This window comes from Thamnophis elegans, chromosome 4, assembly GCF_009769535.1.
Source record: "Thamnophis elegans isolate rThaEle1 chromosome 4, rThaEle1.pri, whole genome shotgun sequence".
NCBI classification, from domain to species: domain Eukaryota; kingdom Metazoa; phylum Chordata; class Lepidosauria; order Squamata; family Colubridae; genus Thamnophis; species Thamnophis elegans.
The window spans coordinates 118,303,790-118,326,316 of NC_045544.1; the positions used below are offsets into that span (position 1 = coordinate 118,303,790).

At 41.1% G+C, this 22,527-nt stretch overlaps 1 protein-coding gene across 2 annotated transcripts in view; it reads left to right on the forward strand.

Annotated features, from left to right (window-relative positions):
* LOC116508490 (caspase-1-like) overlaps positions 1-21,523 on the forward strand; it is a 32,044-nt gene extending 10,521 nt beyond the window's left edge. The window contains exons 2-10 of one of the 2 annotated variants that reach the window (XM_032217133.1): positions 6,410-6,701; positions 8,030-8,095; positions 9,196-9,305; positions 10,006-10,179; positions 11,292-11,526; positions 12,263-12,421; positions 17,393-17,502; positions 19,434-19,532; positions 21,256-21,523. In XM_032217133.1, the coding sequence (XP_032073024.1) occupies positions 6,431-6,701; positions 8,030-8,095; positions 9,196-9,305; positions 10,006-10,179; positions 11,292-11,526; positions 12,263-12,421; positions 17,393-17,502; positions 19,434-19,526 (1,218 nt within the window). In that variant the 5' untranslated portion in view covers positions 6,410-6,430 and the 3' untranslated portion in view covers positions 19,527-19,532; positions 21,256-21,523. The remainder of the gene's footprint in view (positions 1-6,409; positions 6,702-8,029; positions 8,096-9,195; positions 9,306-10,005; positions 10,180-11,291; positions 11,527-12,262; positions 12,422-17,392; positions 17,503-19,433; positions 19,533-21,255) is intronic. The other variant, XM_032217134.1, reaches the window with a different exon arrangement.
* Positions 21,524-22,527: the final 1,004 nt, after the last annotated feature.

The window sequence follows — 22,527 nt, forward strand, 5'->3', positions numbered from 1 at the left end:
TTTTAAGTTTAAGAGTGAGCCTATCTGCTTTTGCACAGGCCAACACTTTTCTGATTATATCTAGCTCTGATGGTGTATTTTATTTTTTCCAATATTGTGCATTAGTTATGCGCGCCGCAGTTAGTATATGTATAATTAGATAAAGTACATCTTTCTTAAACCCCTCCGGTATTATGCCTAGGAGAAAAGTTTCTGGTTTAAACAAGATTTGGTCTCCCATCATTTATTCTAACCATGATTGAATCATTTTCCAATATTTTTTTGCCTCATTGCACGTCCACGCTTATGATAAAAAGTGCCTGGTGTTTTTTTACACTTCCAACAATTTGGGGCCAGATTTTTAAACATTTTGGAGAGCCGTGCTGCCATCTGTAGAACATAAAGATTTTCTTTATATGCCGTAGCCATTGTTAGTTTCTGATTAAGTATCCAAAGTTTTTTCCACTTAGTCAATTGCATACTATAACCAAAATTTTTCACCCAGACGACCATAGTTTCTTTGACATGTTCCTCTTCTAGCTTATATTCCAACAAAAATCTATACAACACTTTGATCAGCCTGTTTTCTGTCTGTATCAAATGTTTATCTAATATTATGTAATCTTTGGCAATACCTTCCTTCTTCCTATCCTGTGCAAACCTTGATTGTATCTGAAAGTAGGACCACCATTCTACTTGTACCCCTTGTGATGCCAATTCTAATCTAGTTTTGATCTCCCCCTGTCTGTTCAATAACTTTATATGTAACTATATTTTCCATATTAATTAAATTTGGGTGTATGTATGCTTCCATCGTAGATAGCCGAATGGGTGTTTCGGTATAGCGGTCGTGTTTAATTTTGTTCCATATTAAGAACAGGGACTGTCTGATGTAATGTCTATTGAAATATTTATGTGCAGATCCTTTTTCATACCATAGGAAGGCATGCCATCCTGCTTGGAGGTCAGGACCTTTCAATTTGAGTAATCTTTTATTCCTCAACATTATCCATTCTTTTAACCATGTTAGACTGGCTGCAGTATAATAAAGTTCCCAATCTGGTACGCCAAATCCTCCTTTTTCCTTAGTGTCTTGCATAGCCTTGAGTTTTATTCTTGGTTTTCTTCCCTGCCAAATAAATTTCAAAACCAATTGATTCAAATCCTTAAAAAAAACCTTTTTCTAATTTAATGGGAATATTCTGAAATAGGAAAAAAATTTTTGGTAATACATTCATTTTTATGACTGCGATCCTACCCATCAGGGATAGTTGTAGGTTTTTCCACCTTTCTAGGTCTTTCTTAGTTTTATTGATCAAATTAGTATAGTTATTTTCTTTGATGGACACACATCTCGCAGATAAATGTATACCTAGATATATGACTTTTTTGACAGTTTGGATACCCAATTTCTTCATTAACTCCTCTTTCGCATTTGATGTCATATTTTTAACCAGCATTTTAGTCTTTGTCATATTTATCTTTAAACCCGCTACTTTCCCATACTCTCTCAATTCCTCAATAAGTTTCATACCAGACTATAAAATCTGGTAAACAAACAAACACTCGATCATCCGCAAAAGCCTGTAACTTAAATTGTTCCTTTTTAATTTCTACTCCCTTTATCTGTTTCTCTTTACATACATTCCTGGCTAAAACTTCTAAGGTTAATATAAACAGCAGTGGGGATAGGGGACAATCTTGTCTTGCACCTTTCTGGATTGCTATACTTTGCGTTAATTCACCATTAATTATTACTTTGGTTTTTTATTTGTATATATTGCTCTAATCATGTTTATAAATTTATCCCCAAATTGCATGTGTTCCAATTGTTGATGCAAAAATTCCCAGTTCACATTATCAAATGCCTTTTAGGCATCGAGAAAAAATAGTGCAACCTGTTTTTCGTTATGCACTTCATAATATTTGAGAATGTTCAGCATAATTCTCATATTGTTTTTAATTTGTCTTCTGAGGAGGAATCCATTTTGATCTGTGCGGATGAATGATGTAAGGAATTTTTTCAACCGTTCTGCTATTATTAGAGCAAAAATTTTGTAGTCTGCATTTAAGCAGTGAGATTGGTCTGTAATTTTGTATAAACATCTGGTCTGTGTCCACCTTAGGTAATAATGCAATATTCGCCTCTGTCCATGATAACGGTGTCTTCGCCTCTTTCAACACAGCATTATAAACTTCCAACAGCATTGGAACAAGCATATCCTGGAATTCTTTATATATTTCCGCTGGCAGTCCTTCCGGCCCTGCAGCTTTATTGTTCTTTTGTCTTTGTATGGCCTCAATTATCTCTGATGTTTTAATTTCTTCATTGAGCATATCTTTTATTTCCTCTGGTATCTTTGGCAGATCTGACTTTTCCAGATATTGTAATATTCCTTCATTTGTATAGTCTCGGTTTTCTCTATATAATTGTTCATAGAACTCTTGGGTAATCCTTTCTTTTCCTCTAGTTGATAGCAGATCTCACCTTTTTCATCTTGTAATTTATTGATCCAATTCTCTTGCTTCTGCTTCCTCAGCCTATAGGATAGCCACCGCCCCGGTTTATTTGCATTCTCAAAGAAATTTTGTTTTGCTTTTTTTATAGACTCTGTCAATTTTGCTTTTTCAAATATAGCCAATTCATGTTTAATCAATTCCATACTTCCTTTTATACTTCTATTTTGTGGTTTCTTTTGAAGTTTACTCTCTAAATTTCTATACCTTTCTTTCAACTCTCTTATTTTTTGATTCACAATTTTTTTTCTTCCTAGCTGTAGACAATATTGTGACCCCTCTTATAAATGCCTTAGTTGTATCCCATAGGTTTTGTATGGATGTGTCTCCTGGCCAGTTTTTTTTGAAGAAAAATCTTAATTCCTGCTTAACTCTTTTAATATATTCCTGATCCTTTAGGATTGTTCCACTGAATAACCAACAATAACTGCCCTTTTGTTTTTTCCATATAATCCTCATGGGATTGTGGTCGGCCCATAAATTGGGTTATATGTCTATCACCTTCACTTCCGAAATTAACTCCATTGACATCCAGACCATATCTATCCTTGACCAGGATTCATGTCTATTCGAGTAGAAGGTATATTGCTTTCCCTCTGGACATCTTTCTCGCCATACATCATAGATATTTAATTCTTCAGCTATTTGGAAGAATCACCTGGGCAAAATTCTCCTACCTCCTTTTCTCTTCTTTCCACTTTTATAGTCCCATTTCTGGTCAACTACAGTATTGAAATCACCCATTAAACAGACATTTTCATTTCCCATCTCTCAAATAATGCTATGTAGTATATAATAAAAATTTTCCTGACCTTCATTAGGTGCATATATTACAACCAGTGAAACCTTTTTTTGGTTTAACATTATTTATACAATTAATATTCTCCCTTCCTCATCATGATAAATTAGTTTAGTCTGGATTGTGTCTTTAACATATAGTGCTATTCTTCTTTTCTTTTGATCAGCTAATGCCATGTAAAGATTACCCAATCTAGGATATTCCAAGATCTGGATCTGTCGTTTAGTTATATGGACCTCATGCATTGCAATTATATCATAATTCAAATGTTTTAGTTTATTAAAGGTGGTTTTCCTTTTCTGGGGTAAGTTTAGACCATTGATATTCAGTGATAGAATCTTGATTTCTCCCGACATGATTCTATGTGTATTTAGGTCGTGTGCTTCTTGTTGCCCTTATCTCTCTCACTTATTTTGGTTCTTCCCCTTTTTTTTCTAAAACTTCTTTTTCTTTTCTTGTCTCTACTAGTTCATTTTCTCTTCTTAACTGTGCCCTGAGTCCTTGCATCCTTACTCCCAGCTGTTCTCCTTCATCTTCCTCATCACTGTTCCCTCTAAGGTGCGCGGCTGCGCAGCCGCGCACATGGCAAGAAAACCCCGCGCAGGAGTTTCTAACTGCCGCACAGAGATTTCTTTCAAAGCAAACGTGGGGAAGTCCTTTGCGGGCGGCCACTTCTAGCCCGCAAATGACTTCTGCCCGCAAAGGACCTCCCCAGAGGAATCTCATGTCCTGCAGCCCAAACTTTGTCCTCCCAGCAACTTGGCCTGTTGGATACAGTTGTGGCGGGGGAAGAATGGGCTTGGTGGGTTGGCTGGCTGGGGAGGGGGGAGCCCTTTAAAGCCCTGCTGCCGCGTCTTCCCAGCAAGACTTCCTTTCGGCTCGCGGTTTCCCTTGCCTGCCTTAACCAAAGCTTGGCGCCCTGCCTCTGCTTTCGCGCTCTCCCTCCCTCAGCTGTGCAGCAGCAGCAGCGGCAGCTCTCAGCCTATGGCAGAAGCGTCACGCAGGCTGTGGAAGGAGGGGGAGGAGGAGGGAACCAAAGAGAGGCTTTTACCAGGCGTGCGCCCCACAGCCAGGACCGTCCTTGCGTCTCAAGCCGCGTTTCTTCCTGCAAAGCCCTTCGGGCGTCAGGCGGAACTCTCGGGTTGCCCGAAGGGCTTTGCAGGAAGAAACGCGGCTTGAGGCGCAAGGACGGTCCTGGCTGTGGGGCGCACGCCCGGTAAAAGCCTCTCTTTGGTTTCCTCCTCCTCCTCCTCCTTCCACAGCCTGCATGATGCTGCCGCCGTAGGCTGAGAGCTGCCGCTGCCGCTGCCACTGCTGCACAACTGAGGGAGGGAGAGCGAAAGCAGAGGTAGCCTCAAATTTAATTTAAATTCTTTAAAAGAATTTTTGGATTTCTCCTCACCAAACCTTTAAGACTGAAAGTTTTTCCTAACATGAACTTGAGCTAATATATTTAATATGAGAAAGGTGCAGCAATTAACACTGCTTTTTAAAAGGAACAATATTTCTCAATTGTTTATCTGTATGAAGTCTGCCTATCTTAAGTTCCTACTATACAAAAGGTATTACCTTCTAAGGCAACCTGTATACAATACATTAGTGGCCAATGTTACATTGCTCCTAATGACAAAATTAGAGCTGTGTTAAGCCTATGAAAAAAGACCCCCAAATCCCAAATGAATAAAATCATTATTAAGACCCAATGAAAAAATTACAAAAATTATGCATAAACTTTCATGTTCCCCAAATTTCCAATCCAAAACTTAACCCAGATTCTTCAGACATAGATTTGTAATTCAGAGTCAGACTCGATTATTAGAATGAATGCATTAATCAGGGGTGAATAATGTTGGTGAAATCTCATCTAACCTTCCATAATAATAACATACATACACAAATAGCTGACAGCCACATCTCTGAAACACTATTAAATCTGAACTAAATGTTTAACTAGAACTCAAATAAATAGCTGCTTTTTGGTTTTATTTTTTTTAAATATTTATCAGTCTCTCTTTTATTCCATACTTCTGGTTGAAAGACTATTCTATGTCATGCTAAACAAATGCATATTCTAGTGGCGGTGGGGGCTCGTTGGCATCTTCAGCAGCAGCCCTGCCTCCTGTGAAAAAAACCGAAGATGGAGCAGATCCACGCAGATGACGTTGCTGCAACATGACTGGAGGAGGAATTCTGGGAGTTGAAGTCCACAAGGCTTAAAGCTGTCACGTTTGAAGACCCCTGGGGTTTTTTTTCCCTAAAGGGTTGGGGTGCAAAGGTCTTGTAACTTGACAGCTTTAAGACTTGCATGCTTCAATGCCAGAGTTTCTGAGCCAACATTTTGGTTGCTAAACAGGACCGTTGTTAAGTGATACTGATATTATATAACACTTTTAATTAAGCAGGTACCTTGAATAAACATAACTTTGAGTTTCAAATAATACTGATTTCGTTGTTGTCTTCGGTGACATCTGTGAAAAAAATTCAGGTGCTCAGGCATGAAAATGTGCCGCTCAAACACTATACTTTTCCGCTCACACTGAAAAAAAATTAGAGGGAACATTGATCATTTGAATAGTTATCATTCCATCTCCAACTTCTGAATCTGCATCTCTTCTGATCTGAGTTCAGGGATGGAAGTTACAGTGTTTGTTCTTATAAATGACCTAAATGGGATTAGATAGTGAGAAAACACCCTCTACATTTCCATGGCATTTTTTCTGACAATCCAGAAGGAACATTTTACTGTGTTTTTGCACCTTCTGAATAGTGTGGCTCCAAACAGGGATATGCTACTTCAAGGGGAATCTGTCTGCCCATTATTTTAAAGCCAAGAGGAAAGCTCTGGGTTTACATCTTTGGAAAACACAGGTGTAAACCTGAAGGACGGGCTTCTTGGTTATAGCTTGCCATCTCAGGTCCAGATGAGTGCTGTCTACCTTTTAGGAATATAGCCTGCCTAGAATGTAAGGAATGGGTGACATATAGAAACCAATATGAATGAAATGATAAATAAACTGCTGTGCCTTTGTGAATGAGCTAACTAGTTTAACTTGAATACTGTTGTCTTCAAATCTCATTTTCCATATTAGTTTAATTCTCTAATTTTAATTTTAGATATAATCCATCATAACTGACATGAATAACTCTGTGAAAGAAGAACTTTACAATGCATTGAATGAACTCATTGAGAAACAATTAAAAGAATTTAAATGGAGGCTACATTTTATTGATTATAATGGAAGGGCAAAAATTTCTATAGCTTCACTGGAGAAAGCAGATGCACAAGACGTTGTAGATCTCCTGATTCAACATTATGGAGAAGACGCTCTAGAGGTGTGCATTGATGTCCTTCGAAAATGCAACAGAAATGATCTTGCAAAAAAACTTGAAGAAACTGGACAGAAAGGTAGGCAAACCCAACATATTATAGAAATGTTCTCTCCCCTTAAGATCAAATGGCAATAAAGATCCATTATCATTTCTTTGCCACTGAATCTTGCTCACCAATTTGTTGGTGGTGGTTAGGATCAGCAGTGGCTCCCTGGCATTTCAGAGTGGAACTTTTATCCCAGTCTGACATTTCAGGTCTTGAGCTTTAAATCAAATCTAAGGGAACATCTGCATTATCACTCAGCTTGACATTTTCTTGTCACTGTTAAACTAAATGGATAGGCCAAGTTCAAGCCAAAGATGTTAGTCCACTGATCTAAATTCAAGAGAGATTTTTAAAAGTTTAATTTAATCCATCCTTTTTTCCAGCATGCTTCCTGACATAATACAGTATTAAAGTATCTTATAGGTTATGATGCTACTGTTGCTACTAGGGAAGAGAACAGGGCATGTTATGGTGGGTAGAGTCAGAGAACAAAAAAAGGTAGCATTTTCTTAATTCCTTCAATGAATTACCAAAATGAAACATTTTTAAATTATATTTTTCTTCAAATATATATTGAGACAAAAATCTCCTACTTTTATAAACTGTATATATTTAACCCTTAAAGCATCCAGCAAAAAAGAAACAAACTCGTTGAACAGATGACTGACATTATTGTGGTATGCAATATATATTCAATGTGTGTGCTTATGCCCAAAGAATACACAAATTATAAATGTATTAAATGTAAACTACATGAACTACTAGAAGAAAAAGCAAATGATCTAGAGGCAACTCTAGCCAAACTCCAATTTATGCAACTAGATTATATTCAAATTGAACCAAATAATGAACAAAAGCTCCTAGAGGAATTGACCCTGTGGAGGAAGGTAAATGGAGGCATGTCACACACAGAAGGAAACATGACAATCAAAGAAAGAAGCAGCATACATGTAACAAATCCCTACTACCCAATCTTACCAATCTCAATGTAGCCCCATTACAACTGAGCATTCGATTTCTCCCCTAGATTAAAAACATGCAGACTCACAACCTTTTCCTCAAACACATGCAGACACCTAGAAAAAAGACATAATCAAATATCCCTTGAAAAGTCACATTATCAAACACATCTGTGATAAACAGAAAAGTACCCCAGACTACCTCTACCAAGAAAGGTAGATGAGTGCTGATGATAGCGGATTATATTCTCAGATGAACCCAGCCAGCTGTCTGCAGACCAGACATTCAATCTAGAGAGGTATGTTGTCTCCCTGGAGCAAAAATCAAAGATGTGGCTGAGAACCTTACCAAAAGAATTAGGCCAACAGATAACTACCCCTTTCTCCTCCTTCACATAGGGATGAATGACACAACAAAGAATCTGAACACAATATTGAAATATTATCAGCACCCAGGCAAAAAAGGTAAGGAGCTGGGAGCACAAGTGGTGTTCTCATCAATACTCCCAATGAAAGGTCAACACCCATTGAGGGAAAAAGAATTCTAGAAATAAACTTCAGGCTAAACAGTTGGTGTCAGCAAGAGAACTTTGGTTTCCTGGATCATGGACTACATTACCTATATGAAGGACTCTTGGCAAGGGATGGGCTGCAGCTCCAAAAACAGGGGAAAATGTATATGTAGTCCTGTAATGGAGCCTGCCTATTCCATTCGTAATCTGAGGATTGGTGGGAGTGAATCTCCTATCTTGAACAAGATCACTCTCTGCTTTCACGCATGCATTCAATAATAGCATGTACAGTTTGTTAAGTGCACATGAGGCATCTCACGGTGGGGAAGGCCATGCAGGAGCCTAGTGATGGAAGAAGCCACCTGCTGAAGAGCACTCAAAGTGTCCCCCAACCTACAGTTACTTCATTCTCCCTCCTCTGGGATGTCCCCACAATAGCTTCCTCCATATCCTGCTGCCCAGGGTGACTTATCTTTTGAAGATCTGTCTCCTCTACAGCCTTTTTCTTTGCCAGCAGCCTCCTTTCTTGCTTGATGAGGTCTCCGGTGACAAAAAATGTGGCTGCGTCCAGCCCTCTGGGCCTCCTGTTTCATTACCAGAGATCTCATCAAGCAGTTCTCTGGAGAGAAAAGAGGCCCAGAAGGAAGAACGTGGGCCTCTGGGCCTCCTTTTTCATCACTTGAGGCAGAGGTGAAACCCTACCAGTTCAGACCAGTTTAGAAGGACAAGTAGCAGACATTTGCCAGCAGTTCTGTTCATGTTCCTTAATTCTCTGCATGTTTTTTAAATCTGCTATGGCAGTGGAGACAATAAGCTGGAGGACATGTTCTTTCTCAGGGCCCAGATTTGCTAATTGCTGACCCGTTTTAGTTCCTGTTGGAGCTGACAAAAAAACCCAGTGTCCCTGTGATGTACTACAATTCCCAATGCCCTTCTGATTGGCTGCTAGGGACTATAGCTATTTAAAAGGTCTGATTCTGACTCATGTAATATTTAATATTTTGCTGTGGTAAAAAAGCTAAATCTGGCGTTCAACTTTCCTCCCATCTCCAGTTGGCCAGTCAACAGAAGTTAAAATCTCAGTGGAAGAGGAATCTAAAAATGGGATCAAGCTTTGTCCTCAGAATCTATTTCAGCAAATACAGACTAGTGAAGGCACTGAGGTGAGTTGCCAGACCTAAATTAGATGTCTCCAAGACTTGAGCTTGAATGCTGCACTTTATTGCATGCAGCAGCTGCTGTAAAGGTAACCACAGCAGAAATTTTTAATATATTTTAAATTCTCCTCATCCTGGCTTTTAGAAATATTACCTTGCTTTATTTGTAAAGCAAAAAAATGAGCTGAGAATCCTCTGTTGTTCCATATGTAACACAAATAAAACAGGCAACATGAAATTAAGGGGGCTTTAAATGCTATGTGACCACAATGCCTTCATTGGCTTTAAAAGTAGACAACTCATGGACTCTGTGGCTTCACAGAATTGCCATGCTCTCTGAATATTTGCTGCTGGTTACAGGAAGGGGAAGGAAAGCCTTGTGCCTAGCGACCCACTATGGCAAACAAGAAGTCATACTACTTTGGGGCTGATTTAACAATTTTATTTTTATGGTTATGTGGAACAAATATTCAAATTCAAATAATCTCTGAACATTAAATTCTGAGTAATAGCAAAACCATTGTACCAGCCTTATTTGTAGATTTTACAGTGCCGTCAAGATGATTAAATTTGTTACCAAACTAGTTTCCAGGATCCCCTACCACTGGCTAAGATTGATAAGATCTGGGAGAGACTTAAACTAGATGGATGCTTGCATGGCGTGACTATAGTTCAGGATAAGAATCACTTTTGTTTCCCCATGCAGATCTACCCCATCAATGATCCCAAGACTCGTACGCGCCTGGCCTTGATAATCTGCAATATCAAATTCAATCACTTGGATTATAGGCAGGGGGCTGAGGTAGACTTGGAACAGATGAAGCTTCTCCTAGAAGATCTGGGATACAATGTGAAAATAGAGCGCAATTTGAGCTCAGAGGTAAAAAAAATATTAAGCTTACAGAGTAAAATTCAATGTGTTACTCAAGGAAAAAAGTCTAGCAACTTTAATTGAAACCTAAACATTCAAAGAATGGGTGTGGAAGTTTTGATTTTGATTGAGTTAGTTGGACCTAGGCAGCTTCAAAATTGAATAAAGCATGGCAGTCTTGTTAAACTACTTATATAATAACATTTAACACAGACGTAGATAATCTAATACCATGTGGATGTTTTAAATTATAAACCCAGGAAGGCCTTTCTACTCCAAAGAACTGTAGGTTACCAAGTTGTTTATACCTAATTTAGTATAAGAAAAAATGTGCCTAAATTGGTAATTGAACTTCTCTCAAATTGGACTACCTTTTTAAAATTTCAAATGCCAACATATTGCTTCTTTTTCATCTCCCATAATTGTTTCTCCAAAAACATAGTTGAGGAGGCTAGCTTTTCAGTGAGAATATATGACTATATTTGCCAGGATAGGTTTTTTCACCCTTCTGGAGAGCATGATGAGGTCAGCCTTCCAAGATAGTCCCCTTTGGGGGGAAAAGGGCGGCATATAAATGTAATAATAAACTGAACTGAAGATAGGACCCATATTGGAGATTTGTGACGGTGTTCACAATTCTCAGATATGGAGATTTGCTGCACAGTCCTCCCATTCAAATCTAGAGAGAAAAAAACTGGTAATTGTTTCTGCATTGAATTTTTACTAAGCTTGAATAATAATTTAAATATACCCTGTTTCCCTGAAAATAAGACCTCCACGGATAATAAGCCCAATCAGGCTTTTGAGCACATGCGCTAAAAGAAGCCACCCTCCCAAAATAAGCCCAACCTGAAAAAATTGCAATACACCAGTGGCCATGAGGTAACCATGCTCGTTGCCACCTGCACCCCAAAAATAATAAGACCTCCCCGAAAATAAGGCCAAACGTTTATTTCAAGGGTTAAAAGAAAATATGACCCTGTCTTATTTTCCAGGACACATGATAGTACCATTGCAAGAAGGCTACCCCCATTCTTCTTTTCAATTCTAATAGTGAGTGTAGAGTTAGTTAGAAACTCCATTTCCACTCCTGACCCGCCTTCCTTTTTCATTGCTTTCAGGATATCACCACTTGCTTGAAGAATTTTGCAGCTCGAGAAGAGCACAAGGCTTCAGATGGGATGTTTGTGGTACTGATGTCTCATGGCCTCCGGGACGTCATTTGTGGAGTCCACTCAGAAGACGAACACTCTGACATATTCTCCATCGATACTGTCTTCTCCATCTTCAACAACAAAAATTGCCAAGCTTTGAGGGGAAAGCCCAAGGTGGTCATTATTCAAGCATGTCGTGGGGGTAGGTTGCTGAAGTTGAGACCTTCTGGGGCGGCGGGGATGTGAGGGGAGGCAGCTGAGTGTTTGGGAGGAACATATAGTCTCTTGCACATAGTCTTAACTAGACCAAGCAAACTCTATATCAGGGGGTGGGGAACTATGAAGAATCCTGGGAGTTGAAGTCCACAAGTCATAAAGGGGCCCTAGTTTCCCACTTCTGCTCTAGAACATCTGCTTTTGGCAAACTGATTTGTAAATATTTATTGCTGATTGTATTTATCTTCTTAAGACCTGTGATCTTCAGGTGTGTTGGAATAATGACTTTCCATAAATGGCAATGCAACAGTTGGGAAACACTAATTTTGAACCTTCTCTTAAACCTTGGCAGTTTGCCTCATTGAAACCTGTCAGGAACCAAAGGCTGTGCTGTACTTTTATGATGATCATAAAGCCTTGTGTGAATAATCTCTGTTCTGTCACAGGGTTTTGATAATGATTGTTGAGCCAAGGTGGCGCAGTGGTTAAATGCAGCACTGCAGGCTACTGCTAGATCAGCAGGTCAGCGGTTCAAATCTCACCGGCTCAGGGTTGACTCAGCCTTCCATCCTTCCGAGGTGGGTAAAATGAGGACCCAGATTGTTGGGGGCAATATGCTGACTCTCTGTAAACCGCTTAGAGAGGCCTGAAAGGCCTATGAAGCGGTATATAAGTCTACTGCTATTGCTATTGCTATTGAGTCTCCCATTTTGTCTCTCCAGCGCAACGAGGGTACATGGTGGAAAACGTGGAAGACTCAGTTGCATCTGCTGCTGCCTCTCTCCAGTCTGATTCACACATCACCATGCAATTGCAAACTGATGACATTAAGAAAGTAAATGTGGAGAGTGACTTCATCTGCCTATATTCCACCACCCCTGGTAAGAGACTGTTAAAATGAAATTGCTCAGTAGGGATAGAAATGAAAAGAATTTCTGCCTTAGCAATACAGGCATTTAGTTCACAAAACTGCCTGTCAAAGATTGGCAACTAATCAGTTAGCAAAACTAGATCTGGATCCAGAGGTGAAATGGTACTGCCCGAACCAGTAGTAAAAATGTTACTGGTTTGCCCAAACTTATAGTAAAAAAATGCTGTAAAACGTTTTTTAAAAATTTCCAGATGTGGCACAGCTGATGGTAACACAGTTGATTCGGAAGTTTTTAAAAACTTTTTAAAAACATTTTTAACTACCAACTGGAGAGAAAGGTAGTTTAAAGATGCTTTAAAAAGTAAAAAAATAATGTTCTGACTGCCATCCCAGAGACAATCAGCTGTGTGGTGACTTTTTTTTTCTTTTTGGCCACTAGATGATAGCAAAGTTTTTCAGCTTAGACTTTTTCAGCAGCTTTATCCCAGGGATATAGAGAGTGTTGGATAAAAGAGGGATAAAAAGGCTCAATAACAACAACAACAACAACAACAACAACAACAATATCTATTAATCGAAGTAAAGAACAAAAATCAATTGAAGGTCCAACAGACGAAACAAGAATATAGAAAAGATGTGATAAAATCAAGAATGGAGAGTTGGCAGAACAAAGCACTGCATGGCCAATTTCTGGAAAAAACAAAAGATAAAGTGGACAGTGAACAAACTTGGTTATGGTTAACAGCAGGTACATTAAAGAAAGAAACAGAGTCACTAATCCTGGCTGCGCAAGAACAAGCTATCCGCACACATGCCATTAAGGCCAAAATCGAAAAATTCTCTGATGGTGCCAAATGCAGACTTTGCAAAGAAGCTGATGAAACTGTTGTTCACATACTCAGCTGCTGTAAAAAAATCGTGCAGACTGATTATAAATTGCGGCACAATTCAGTAGCACAAATGATCCATTGGAATTTGTGCAAAAATTATAATATTAAAACAGCAACAAACTGGTGCGAACATCAGCCTGAAAAAGTCACCGAAAATCAGATGGTCAAGATCTTGTGGGATTTCCATATACAAACGGACAAAATACTGGCGCATAATACACCAGACATCACACTGGTTGAGAAAAATAAGGTCACAATCATAGACATCGCAATACCAGATGATAGCAGTGTCGCTGAGAAGGAACATGAAAAAATCACGAAATACCAGGACTTAAAAATCGAAATTCAACTACTATGGCACAAACCAGCAGTGGTAATTCCAGTGGTAATTGGCACACTGGCTGCTATTCCAAAAGCACTGGAATTACATTTAAAACAGTTAAAAATTGACAAAATCACCATCAGTCAAATGCAAAAAGCCACACTGCTTGGATCTGCATGCATATTACAAAAATACGTTATGACGTCCTAGGCCCCTGGGTGGAGCCCGACTAGTAACCAATGCCAAATCCAGCGAAACAACTGGCCGCTGTGATACAATTGTATAATAATAATAACAACAACAACAACAGCAGCAGCACCTATTAATTGAAGTAAAGAACAAAAATCTATTGAAGGTCCAACAGACGAAACAAGAATACAGAAAAGATGTGATAAAATCAAGAATGGAGAGTTGACAGAACAAAGCATTGCATGGCCAATTTCTGGAAAAAATAAAAGATAAAGTGGACAGTGAAAAAACTTGGTTATGGTTAACAGCAGGTACATTAAAAAAAGAAACAGAGTCACTAATCCTGGCTGCGCAAGAACAAGCTATCCGCACAAATGCCATTAAGGCCAAAATCGAAAAGCCTCTGATGATGCCAAATGCAGACTTTACAAAGAAGCTGATGAAACTGTTGATCACATACTCAGCTGCTGTAAAAAAATTGCGCAGATTAATTAAAAATTGTGGCACAATTCAGTATCACAAATAATCCATTGGAATTTGTGCAAAAATTATAATATTAAAACAGCAACAAACTGGTGGGAACATAAGCCTGAAAAAGTCACTGAAAATCAGATGGTCAAGATCTTGTGGGATTTTTGCATACAAATGGACAAAATACTGGCGCATAATACACCAGACATCACACTGGTCGAGAAAAATGAGGTTACAATCATAGACATCGCAATACCAGGTGATAGCAGGGTCGACGAGAAGGAATATGAAAAAATCACGAAATACCAGGACTTAAAAATTGAAATACAACGATTATGGCACAAACCAGCTGCGGTAATTCCAGTGGTAATCGGCACACTGGGTGCTATTCCAAAAGCACTGGAATTACATTTAAAACAGTTAAAAATTGACAAAATCACCGTCAGTCAAATGCAAAAAGCCACACTGCTTGGATCTGCATGCATATTACAAAAATACATTATGACGTCCTAGGCCCCTGGGTGGGGCCTGACTAGTAACCAATGCCAAATCAGGCGAAACAACTGGCCGCTGTGATACAATTGTATAATAAATGCTATGCAGAGCCAATACTTGAAAAGCATTGAAGGCAAAGCTGGCCAAAAGCTAACTCGGAACTGGTTAAGATCAAGAGCACTGAAAAAAGAAACAGAAGGCTTTATTTTGGCAGCTCAAGAACAAGCCTTAGCCACAAACTGCATGAAGGCAAAAATTCAACATGTTATCACCAACAGCAAATTTCGCCTCTGTAATGAGAAAGATGAGATAATCAACCACTTGATCAGTGGGTGCAGCAAAATTTCACAAACTGACTACCTACAATGCCATGACCGCGTTGCTAAGATCATTCACTGGAAATTGTGCCAAAAGTTTGGATTTGATTACAGCAAAAACCACTGGGACCATCAGGTTGAGAAGGTTTTAGAGAATGAGAAAGTCAAGATCTTGTGGGACTTCAGAATCCAGACTGACAGGCACTTGGCCCACAACGCACCTGACATAACAATAGTTGAAAAGAAAAAAAGTATGCTTCATTGACATTGCAATACCTGGAAATGCACGAATTCAAGATAAACAGCAAGAAAAAATCACAAAGTACCGGGACTTGCAAATTGAAGTTGAGCGAATGTGGAAAAAGAAATTTTGTGTTGTCCCGATTGTAATTGGAGCCCTTGGAGCAATACCTAAAGGGCTACCTCGCTATATGGAAATTTTAAATTTATCAGACTTGAACTACAAAAAACCACCCTACTTGGAACAGCTTATATCCTCCGACATTACCTTAACAGCTCCTAGGTCCTTGGTTAGGACTCGAGCTGTTGAGCTACCAACCAGCCCCAAAGGCTGTGAATCTCACCAAAGATTAACCACATAATAATAGCAGCTATACTTAGAATTAGAATACATTAAAGAGATTTAAAAAATAGAATTAGGGGGAATATAGTTATACATGATTTTGTATAATATCTAAAGTGAATGTTAGAGGTTAAGATTAGATTTTGAAAAATGTATATTAGATATGCCTAAGAATAGTGTTATGACTATTGGAAGGACACCTTCCCATTGTGGTAAGGCTTGGGGACCGACACCCTCAGTTTTGGCCCCTCTGATTTGGGATTGTAGTCTTGCAGCTGGGGGAGTCCCCAATCCCAGAGTTGCTCTGATTGAGATGCTTAACAAAATCAGCCTTAATACTTCAGCTTGATTGCTTGGCTTGGGACAGGAATCAGCTCTGCCTGCAGGTGTATTTTTCCTTCAGATCAAATGATTCATTTCAAGCTACCACTTTTCAAATATGTTTGTTGGGATTTTTCCCCCCTGCAGATAATTAAACTGCAATTACTTCACAAATAACCCTAACCAAGCAATTAAATGAAGGAAGATGAGGGAGATGCTCACTTGATGGAAGAATAGCGGGAGAACCGGTAGTTAAAAAATACCTAAAAGGGGAGGGGGGTTGGCCACGGCCACCGAGTCACCTGACACCACCACCAAGCCACACCCACAGGACCGGTAGGGAAAAATTCTGAATTTCACCACTGTCTGGACCTCTTTTCTAAGTATCAGAAATTCTTGGGCATGCTCACTGCAAAAGGCCTAGTCAGTCAGTCATTCATAAGACTTTTATCCCACCTTTATTATTTTGTAAGTAACTCACGGTCAGGAACATAGTAATGCTCCTTACTCCTCTTCTTTTTCACAACCACAACAACCTGTGAGGTAGCTATATTTGGGGACTGGACAATACATATTGAACCATATCCCACCCAAAGAGATTGGGTCTGCCCAATAAGTTAAGCTACCAGAAAACTGATCAGCACGAACAAAGATGAGTATGTAGTACAAACTGACCTTGTTGTATAATATTGTACCATTACCTTTGGATGGTCTCCAGACCTCATATTGGGGAAGGAGGGTTGGCCCATTCTCCTAGGTCTCTCCCTGGGCTGCTAGGCTGCCTCCGGAAAATAGGTGCCATTTTCGGCACACCCACAATTTCTTGAAGTTGTGCTGAGATGGTAGCCGCTTCTGGGAATGGAGCACTCTGTTCTGCTTCCCTAATATGGTCTGCACAGCACTGAGAAAACCTTTAGAGATCTTTAAAAGGTAAGTGGATAATGAGAGGTGGGGAAGAGGCCAAGCCCTGCAAGGGACCCAAGAGAAAATCTATGAGTACCTGGTGGAGGGGGGGAAGTAGGCCCAAGGCCTGTAGGGATGATGGGGAGCAGGAATGGAGCATAAGGTATCTTAGGGGTAGGGAAAATCTTGGGAGGCTGAAGGCAAGTGGGCTGGGGTCTGTATTAGATCTCTCAGGGCCTTCCCTACCCCTGAAGCTCTTCTCAGTTTAATGATCCACATGTTCATAGGACTGCATCAGGGAGAGCAGAGGATGATGGTGGTTAAGTGAGGCCATCTCGCTCAACGGCCATCATCATTTGCGAAGGTAATGGCCAGGCTCCATTACTGTCATAGGTTGAAGACTATCTGTATAGGTTTAAAGTTTGTTAGGTAGAGAATGAAGTCTGACATGGTGAAGAATCATTATTGCTTAATCATTGTTTCTCTTTAGATCGTGTATCCTTGAGACACCCTGAAACCGGATCACTCTTTATCAAGCAACTAATAGATACTATCAAGAAACATGCCTGGAATTGCAATTTGGAAGAGGTGTTCCGGAAGGTAGGTCTGCTCAAGTCTTTCTACACAAGGACCTCATGTTTCGAAGGTTTTGTTAAAGACCCACTTTTGAATGGCATTAGGAGCCGTGATGGCGCAGTGATTAGAATGCAGTTTTGCGGGCTAATTCTGCTTGCTGCCTGGAGGTTGATCCTCACCAGTTCAAGGTTCACTCACCTTTCCATCCTTCAGAGATCAGTAAAATGAGGACCCTGATTGTTGGAGGCAATATCTAATTCTGTAAACCTCCTAGCAAGGGGTTACTTTGAGTCTGTTTCTCATGCTTCCTTCCTATTCAAAAATGTGTTTTGTAACAGATGCATTTCCTACCGAAATCTTGCTGCTTCCTCTGTGTTTCAAGGTCTATTAAGCATTCCATCATAAGAGTCCTGTAAAATTTTTTAAGATTAACAACTTTATTTTAAGAAAGAAGCTTTTGTGAACTACAACACATTACAAAAGGTTCATGGAGTCACTTAAATTGATGTGGAATTTAAATAGATTGGGATGAGATGAGGGCAAAAGAAAGGTGGTTATACAGATGAAAATTACATGTCGAACACCTATCAACTAATAATTATGCTCGTGGCATGACAAAACCGCGCTACGCAAAATAGCGGAGATTAAATCGAGTCGCTAAAGCGGCGACGTCATCACCGCGCGTCATCACCGCCGCAACAACAGCGCGGCGACAGAAGGGCGTTCTACATGCTTCATTCTTTGCCTCCAAAGGTAGCCCTCCTCCTCCAGCTGACAGCAGCAGCGGGCACGGGGCAAAGCGGGCTGCCCAGCAGCAGCAGCCCGCGGGAACGATTCAGCACAGCCGCGGGGGGCAGCAGGAAGCCCGTGGGGGGCCTGAGTGACGGCTGAGGCTCTCTCGGGGCCGGCGAAGCGGGCTTGCCCGGCGGAGGCAGGCCGCCCTCTTCTTCCTCAACAGCATCTCCTTGGACGGGCGGCCGCCGCCGCTGGGCAAGCCCGCTTCGCCGGCCCCGGGAGAGCCTCAGCCGCTGCCACGTCCTCCGCCGCCGCCGGCATTGGCGGCCCCGCTCGGGCCCCCCGTGGGCTTCCTGCTGCCCCCCGCGGCCGAGCTGGGCACTTCCCGCGGGCTGCTGCTGCTGGGCAGCCCGCTTTGCCCCGGGCCTGCTGCCGCTGTCAGCTGGAGGAGGAGGGCTACCTTTGGAGGCAAAGAACGAAGCATGTAGAACGCCCTTCTGTCGCCGCGCTGTTGTCGCGGCGGTAGGGTCGTTTTTTTCTTAGCGCTTCGGATGCCGCGGATTTGCCTCCGCACTTATGTCGGCGCGGATAAGGGCATCGCGGTTTTGTGGTGGAACCAATTACGCTATGCCTTAAGATAAAATCAGTTTTAAAAGTTCTCAATTGATTCTTTCTGATTTTGCCTACTGTAGTCTAATTTGATTCTTCTATAACAGGGGTGTCAAACTCTATTTTATTGAGGGCCGCATCAGGATTGTGTTTGGGCGGGAGGGCAGGGGCGCTCGCATAGCCTTCCCGAGCTCTGTTTTTGCTGGCAGAGGGCTGCAGGAGGCAGTTGTGGCCAAAAATGGAGCCCAGCTGGGTTGCGCACAGCCTCCCTGAGCTTCATTTTCACTGGCAGGGGCTGCCGGAGGCCATCACAGCTAAAAACGGTGTGTGGGAGGGCCGCAGATGGCCATCCCAAGCTCCATTTTCACTGGGAGAGGCGCCACAGGCTGATCCTTTGCTGTTTCCTGAGCAGCACCGCGGACCAGATCTAAGCATCCCATGGGTTGGTTCCAGCCCACGGGCCTTAAGTTTGGCCCCCCTATTCTACAATGTCTAGTTAGTAAACTGAGCATGTATAAGCTGACAAAATATTACTAATTTTTAGATGGGGCTAGTTGACTTTCTTGGACATGCACTCACCGGCTTTTGCTTCTGTACCTTCCATATCACAGGTGATGCAGCATTTTGCAAACAACCCATGTCAGATGCCCTCAAAGGACAGAACCACCTTGACCAAAAAGTTCTACCTCTTCCCGGGACACTGAAGCCAGGTAAGTGTTTCTTCTTGCAGCTGTAATACCGGATTTTGGGATATTTTGGGGCAGTAGAATGAGCGACAACAGAATCAGCTGATTTTTTTCTTGGAGTTTTTGGATGAATCGGAAACTCCTATGTGACAAAGGAAATCCCTTATGAAGAAGGGATCTCTACATTATCATGAATTCACTGTCAGGCCTTCAGCCTCTTTCCCTCTGTGTAATATGGAGAAAAATAATCCTTTTTTAAACATCAGTAATAGGAAATCACAAGCCACATGCAGGCTCTCCTACTCCCCAAGCAGGAGTGGGTTTCAACCGGTTTGCGACAGTCCCCGCGAACCGGTTGGTTGGCGAACCCGGAAGTAAGTAACTTCCGGGAACGGAGAAGGCCCCACCCGCCCGCCCGCGCTTCTTACCGGTCTTTGAAGGCTTCTGCACTTCCACGCAGGCGCATGGCACATACAGCGCCTGCGCGATTCTCCGTGAGCAGCTGGAGCATCGCGCAGGCGCGAAGACGCATGCGTAAACTGCGCACGTGCACGAGGACGCCGCCGGTCCCGTTCCAACCGAACCGGTTGGAACGGGATTAGCAACCCACCACTGTCCCCAAGTAATGTATTTGACAAATTTCTGAAAGAGAAGACAGCATTCTTTTGAAGAAAAAGAAATAAAAAGTTTGTGAAATCTTTTCATAAGTTTTGCACCTCTTCGGATAATCACTCCAAATACCTGCCCCCCCCCCCACCAAAAAGTCAGTCCTATCTGCTTCTGTGATGACATTGATCATTGTACACTACATTTCCCAGATACCGGCAATAACCCCCCTACCCACCCACAATGGAAAAAGATTGCCTGCCCCCTCTTTATAAGGTATTGAACGATTACAACTGATAGCACATATAAATCATTTCAAACAATTGCCAGCACTCTGCAAAATATTTGTGATACCTCTTTCACCTACATTGCTGTAAGGCAGGCAATATGCTTGATCAGTAAGATCAACAGTAAGAGTCAGCTTTGGAACCAGGTCAAACAGGTATACTTAGCCTTTTTTATGATTACCACTTCTATTTTGCATCTACGTGGATCAAGACAAACATATTAACTCCCTAGAAAAAAACAATCATTCACACAAGCTGTGATTTTATTATAAAATGTAGGGCAAAATGATTTAGAGCAGTGATGACTAACCTTTTTGTTGTTGCGTGCTAAAAGCACGCATGCACACACTGATAATGCAATGCGCGCGTGATACCCCCCGCCTCCTGTGCATGTGTGTGCGACACCCCTCCCAGCATGCGCTCCGCCCCCCCTTGCCCATTTTTGGCTTCCTGGTTGGTACAGGAGGCTTTGCAGGCCCCAAAATGCAAAGGTTTATACTAGATAAATCTGGAAGGCCTCCTGCACCAACCTGGAAGCCAAAACAAAGTGCGAGAGTGGGGTCACCAAAATTAAAACATTATTTTACCATAAGTCCACCAGTCTGGCTTCGCCATCATTTCTTTTCTGAAAAAGGCTTCCTGGGGCAACTCCCAAAGAAGCATCTTTGTAGAAAACCTTGTTTTGTGTTTATTCCAAAATCTTGGCATGCAGTGGTGGGTTTCAAATTTTTTTAGAACCTCTTCTGTAGGTGTGGCCTGCTTTGTGGGAGTGGCTTGCCAGCCATATGACTGGGTGGGCATGACCAACTTGCGACAGCTCGCGTGCCTCATTCTTTTTCTTCTCTTTTTCTCAGGTGAAGGAGAAACTACTGGGCCCAAAAGCAGATAATTTTCAGATATATGGAAGAAACATGGATTGACCACACCTTGTCCTTTCTCCACCTTATTCCTCATTGCAAATTTCCATCAAGTCGTTTTTGGAATTTATTGTGATTTGTGTCTAAATCTTATATAGCGTGATTAGTATTTGTTTTCAACAGCAAAAATGTTTAACTGTGATGTTTAAAATGGAAATAAGAGTCAAAACGTATTCATAATGGTTCCTCCCCTCTCCCCCCAATGGTAAAGAACAATTAATACAGAAGTTAAAGACTTTGGAACGAGCTCCCCACAGAGATTCGGACCCTCAGCGCTCTCCAGGCCTTCCGAAAAGCCGTTAAAACCTGGCTGTGTTGGCAGGCCTGGGGTCAATGAGTTTCCCTTCCCCTCTCAAAGCGTGTGGCTGTTGGTTGTTTTACATGCCCTGTATTTTTTGTTGTAATTCTTGTGTTTCCCTTCCCCTCCTTTGGGTTTGTGTGCCGCCCTGAGTCCGCTGGGAATAGGGCGGCATATAAATAAAATGAACCTTGAACCTTGAACCTAGCCGCTGTTAACACATTTACAATCAAATATTTCAATTCTCTACTTTATTTCCGGTATAATCTCCAATAAAAAAATCTCTGGTTTAAAGTCTACGTATTGGTTTTCATATGTGCAAATAGATTCTAGATATGATAAAGATGTTAAAATAGAAGGCTTTTATGACAAATTGACTGATTTAGATAAAATCCTGACAGGTACCAATGAAAAGATGATTAAAAAACTATATGGATACTAATTAGAGGTTAAGCTACAAGAAGAACAAGTTAAAGAAACAATAATTCCTTGGGGGGAAATTTTTGGACATGGGATTGACTTAGAGAAATGGCAAAAATTGTGGTCTCAAAATTATGAAATGACAATGTCAACAGCATATAAAGAAAATTTGTATAAGTTGTTTTACAGGTGGCACTTACCCCCAACAAGAATAGCAGGAATGTTTAAGAATAAATCCGAAAAATGTTGGTATAAAAACTTTTGAGAATGAATGGATCAAAGGGAAGGGTGCTTTTCACCCCTTCCAGTAGAGGTAGTCCTTGACAAAAGTTCATTTAATGACCATTCAAAATTACGATACTGAAAAAAGTGACTCACGGCCATTTTTCACTTCTGATCATGGCAGCATTCCCATGGCCATGTGATTTACATTTGGATGCTTAACAACTGGTTCACATTTATGATGGTTGCAGTGTCCTGGGGTCATGTGA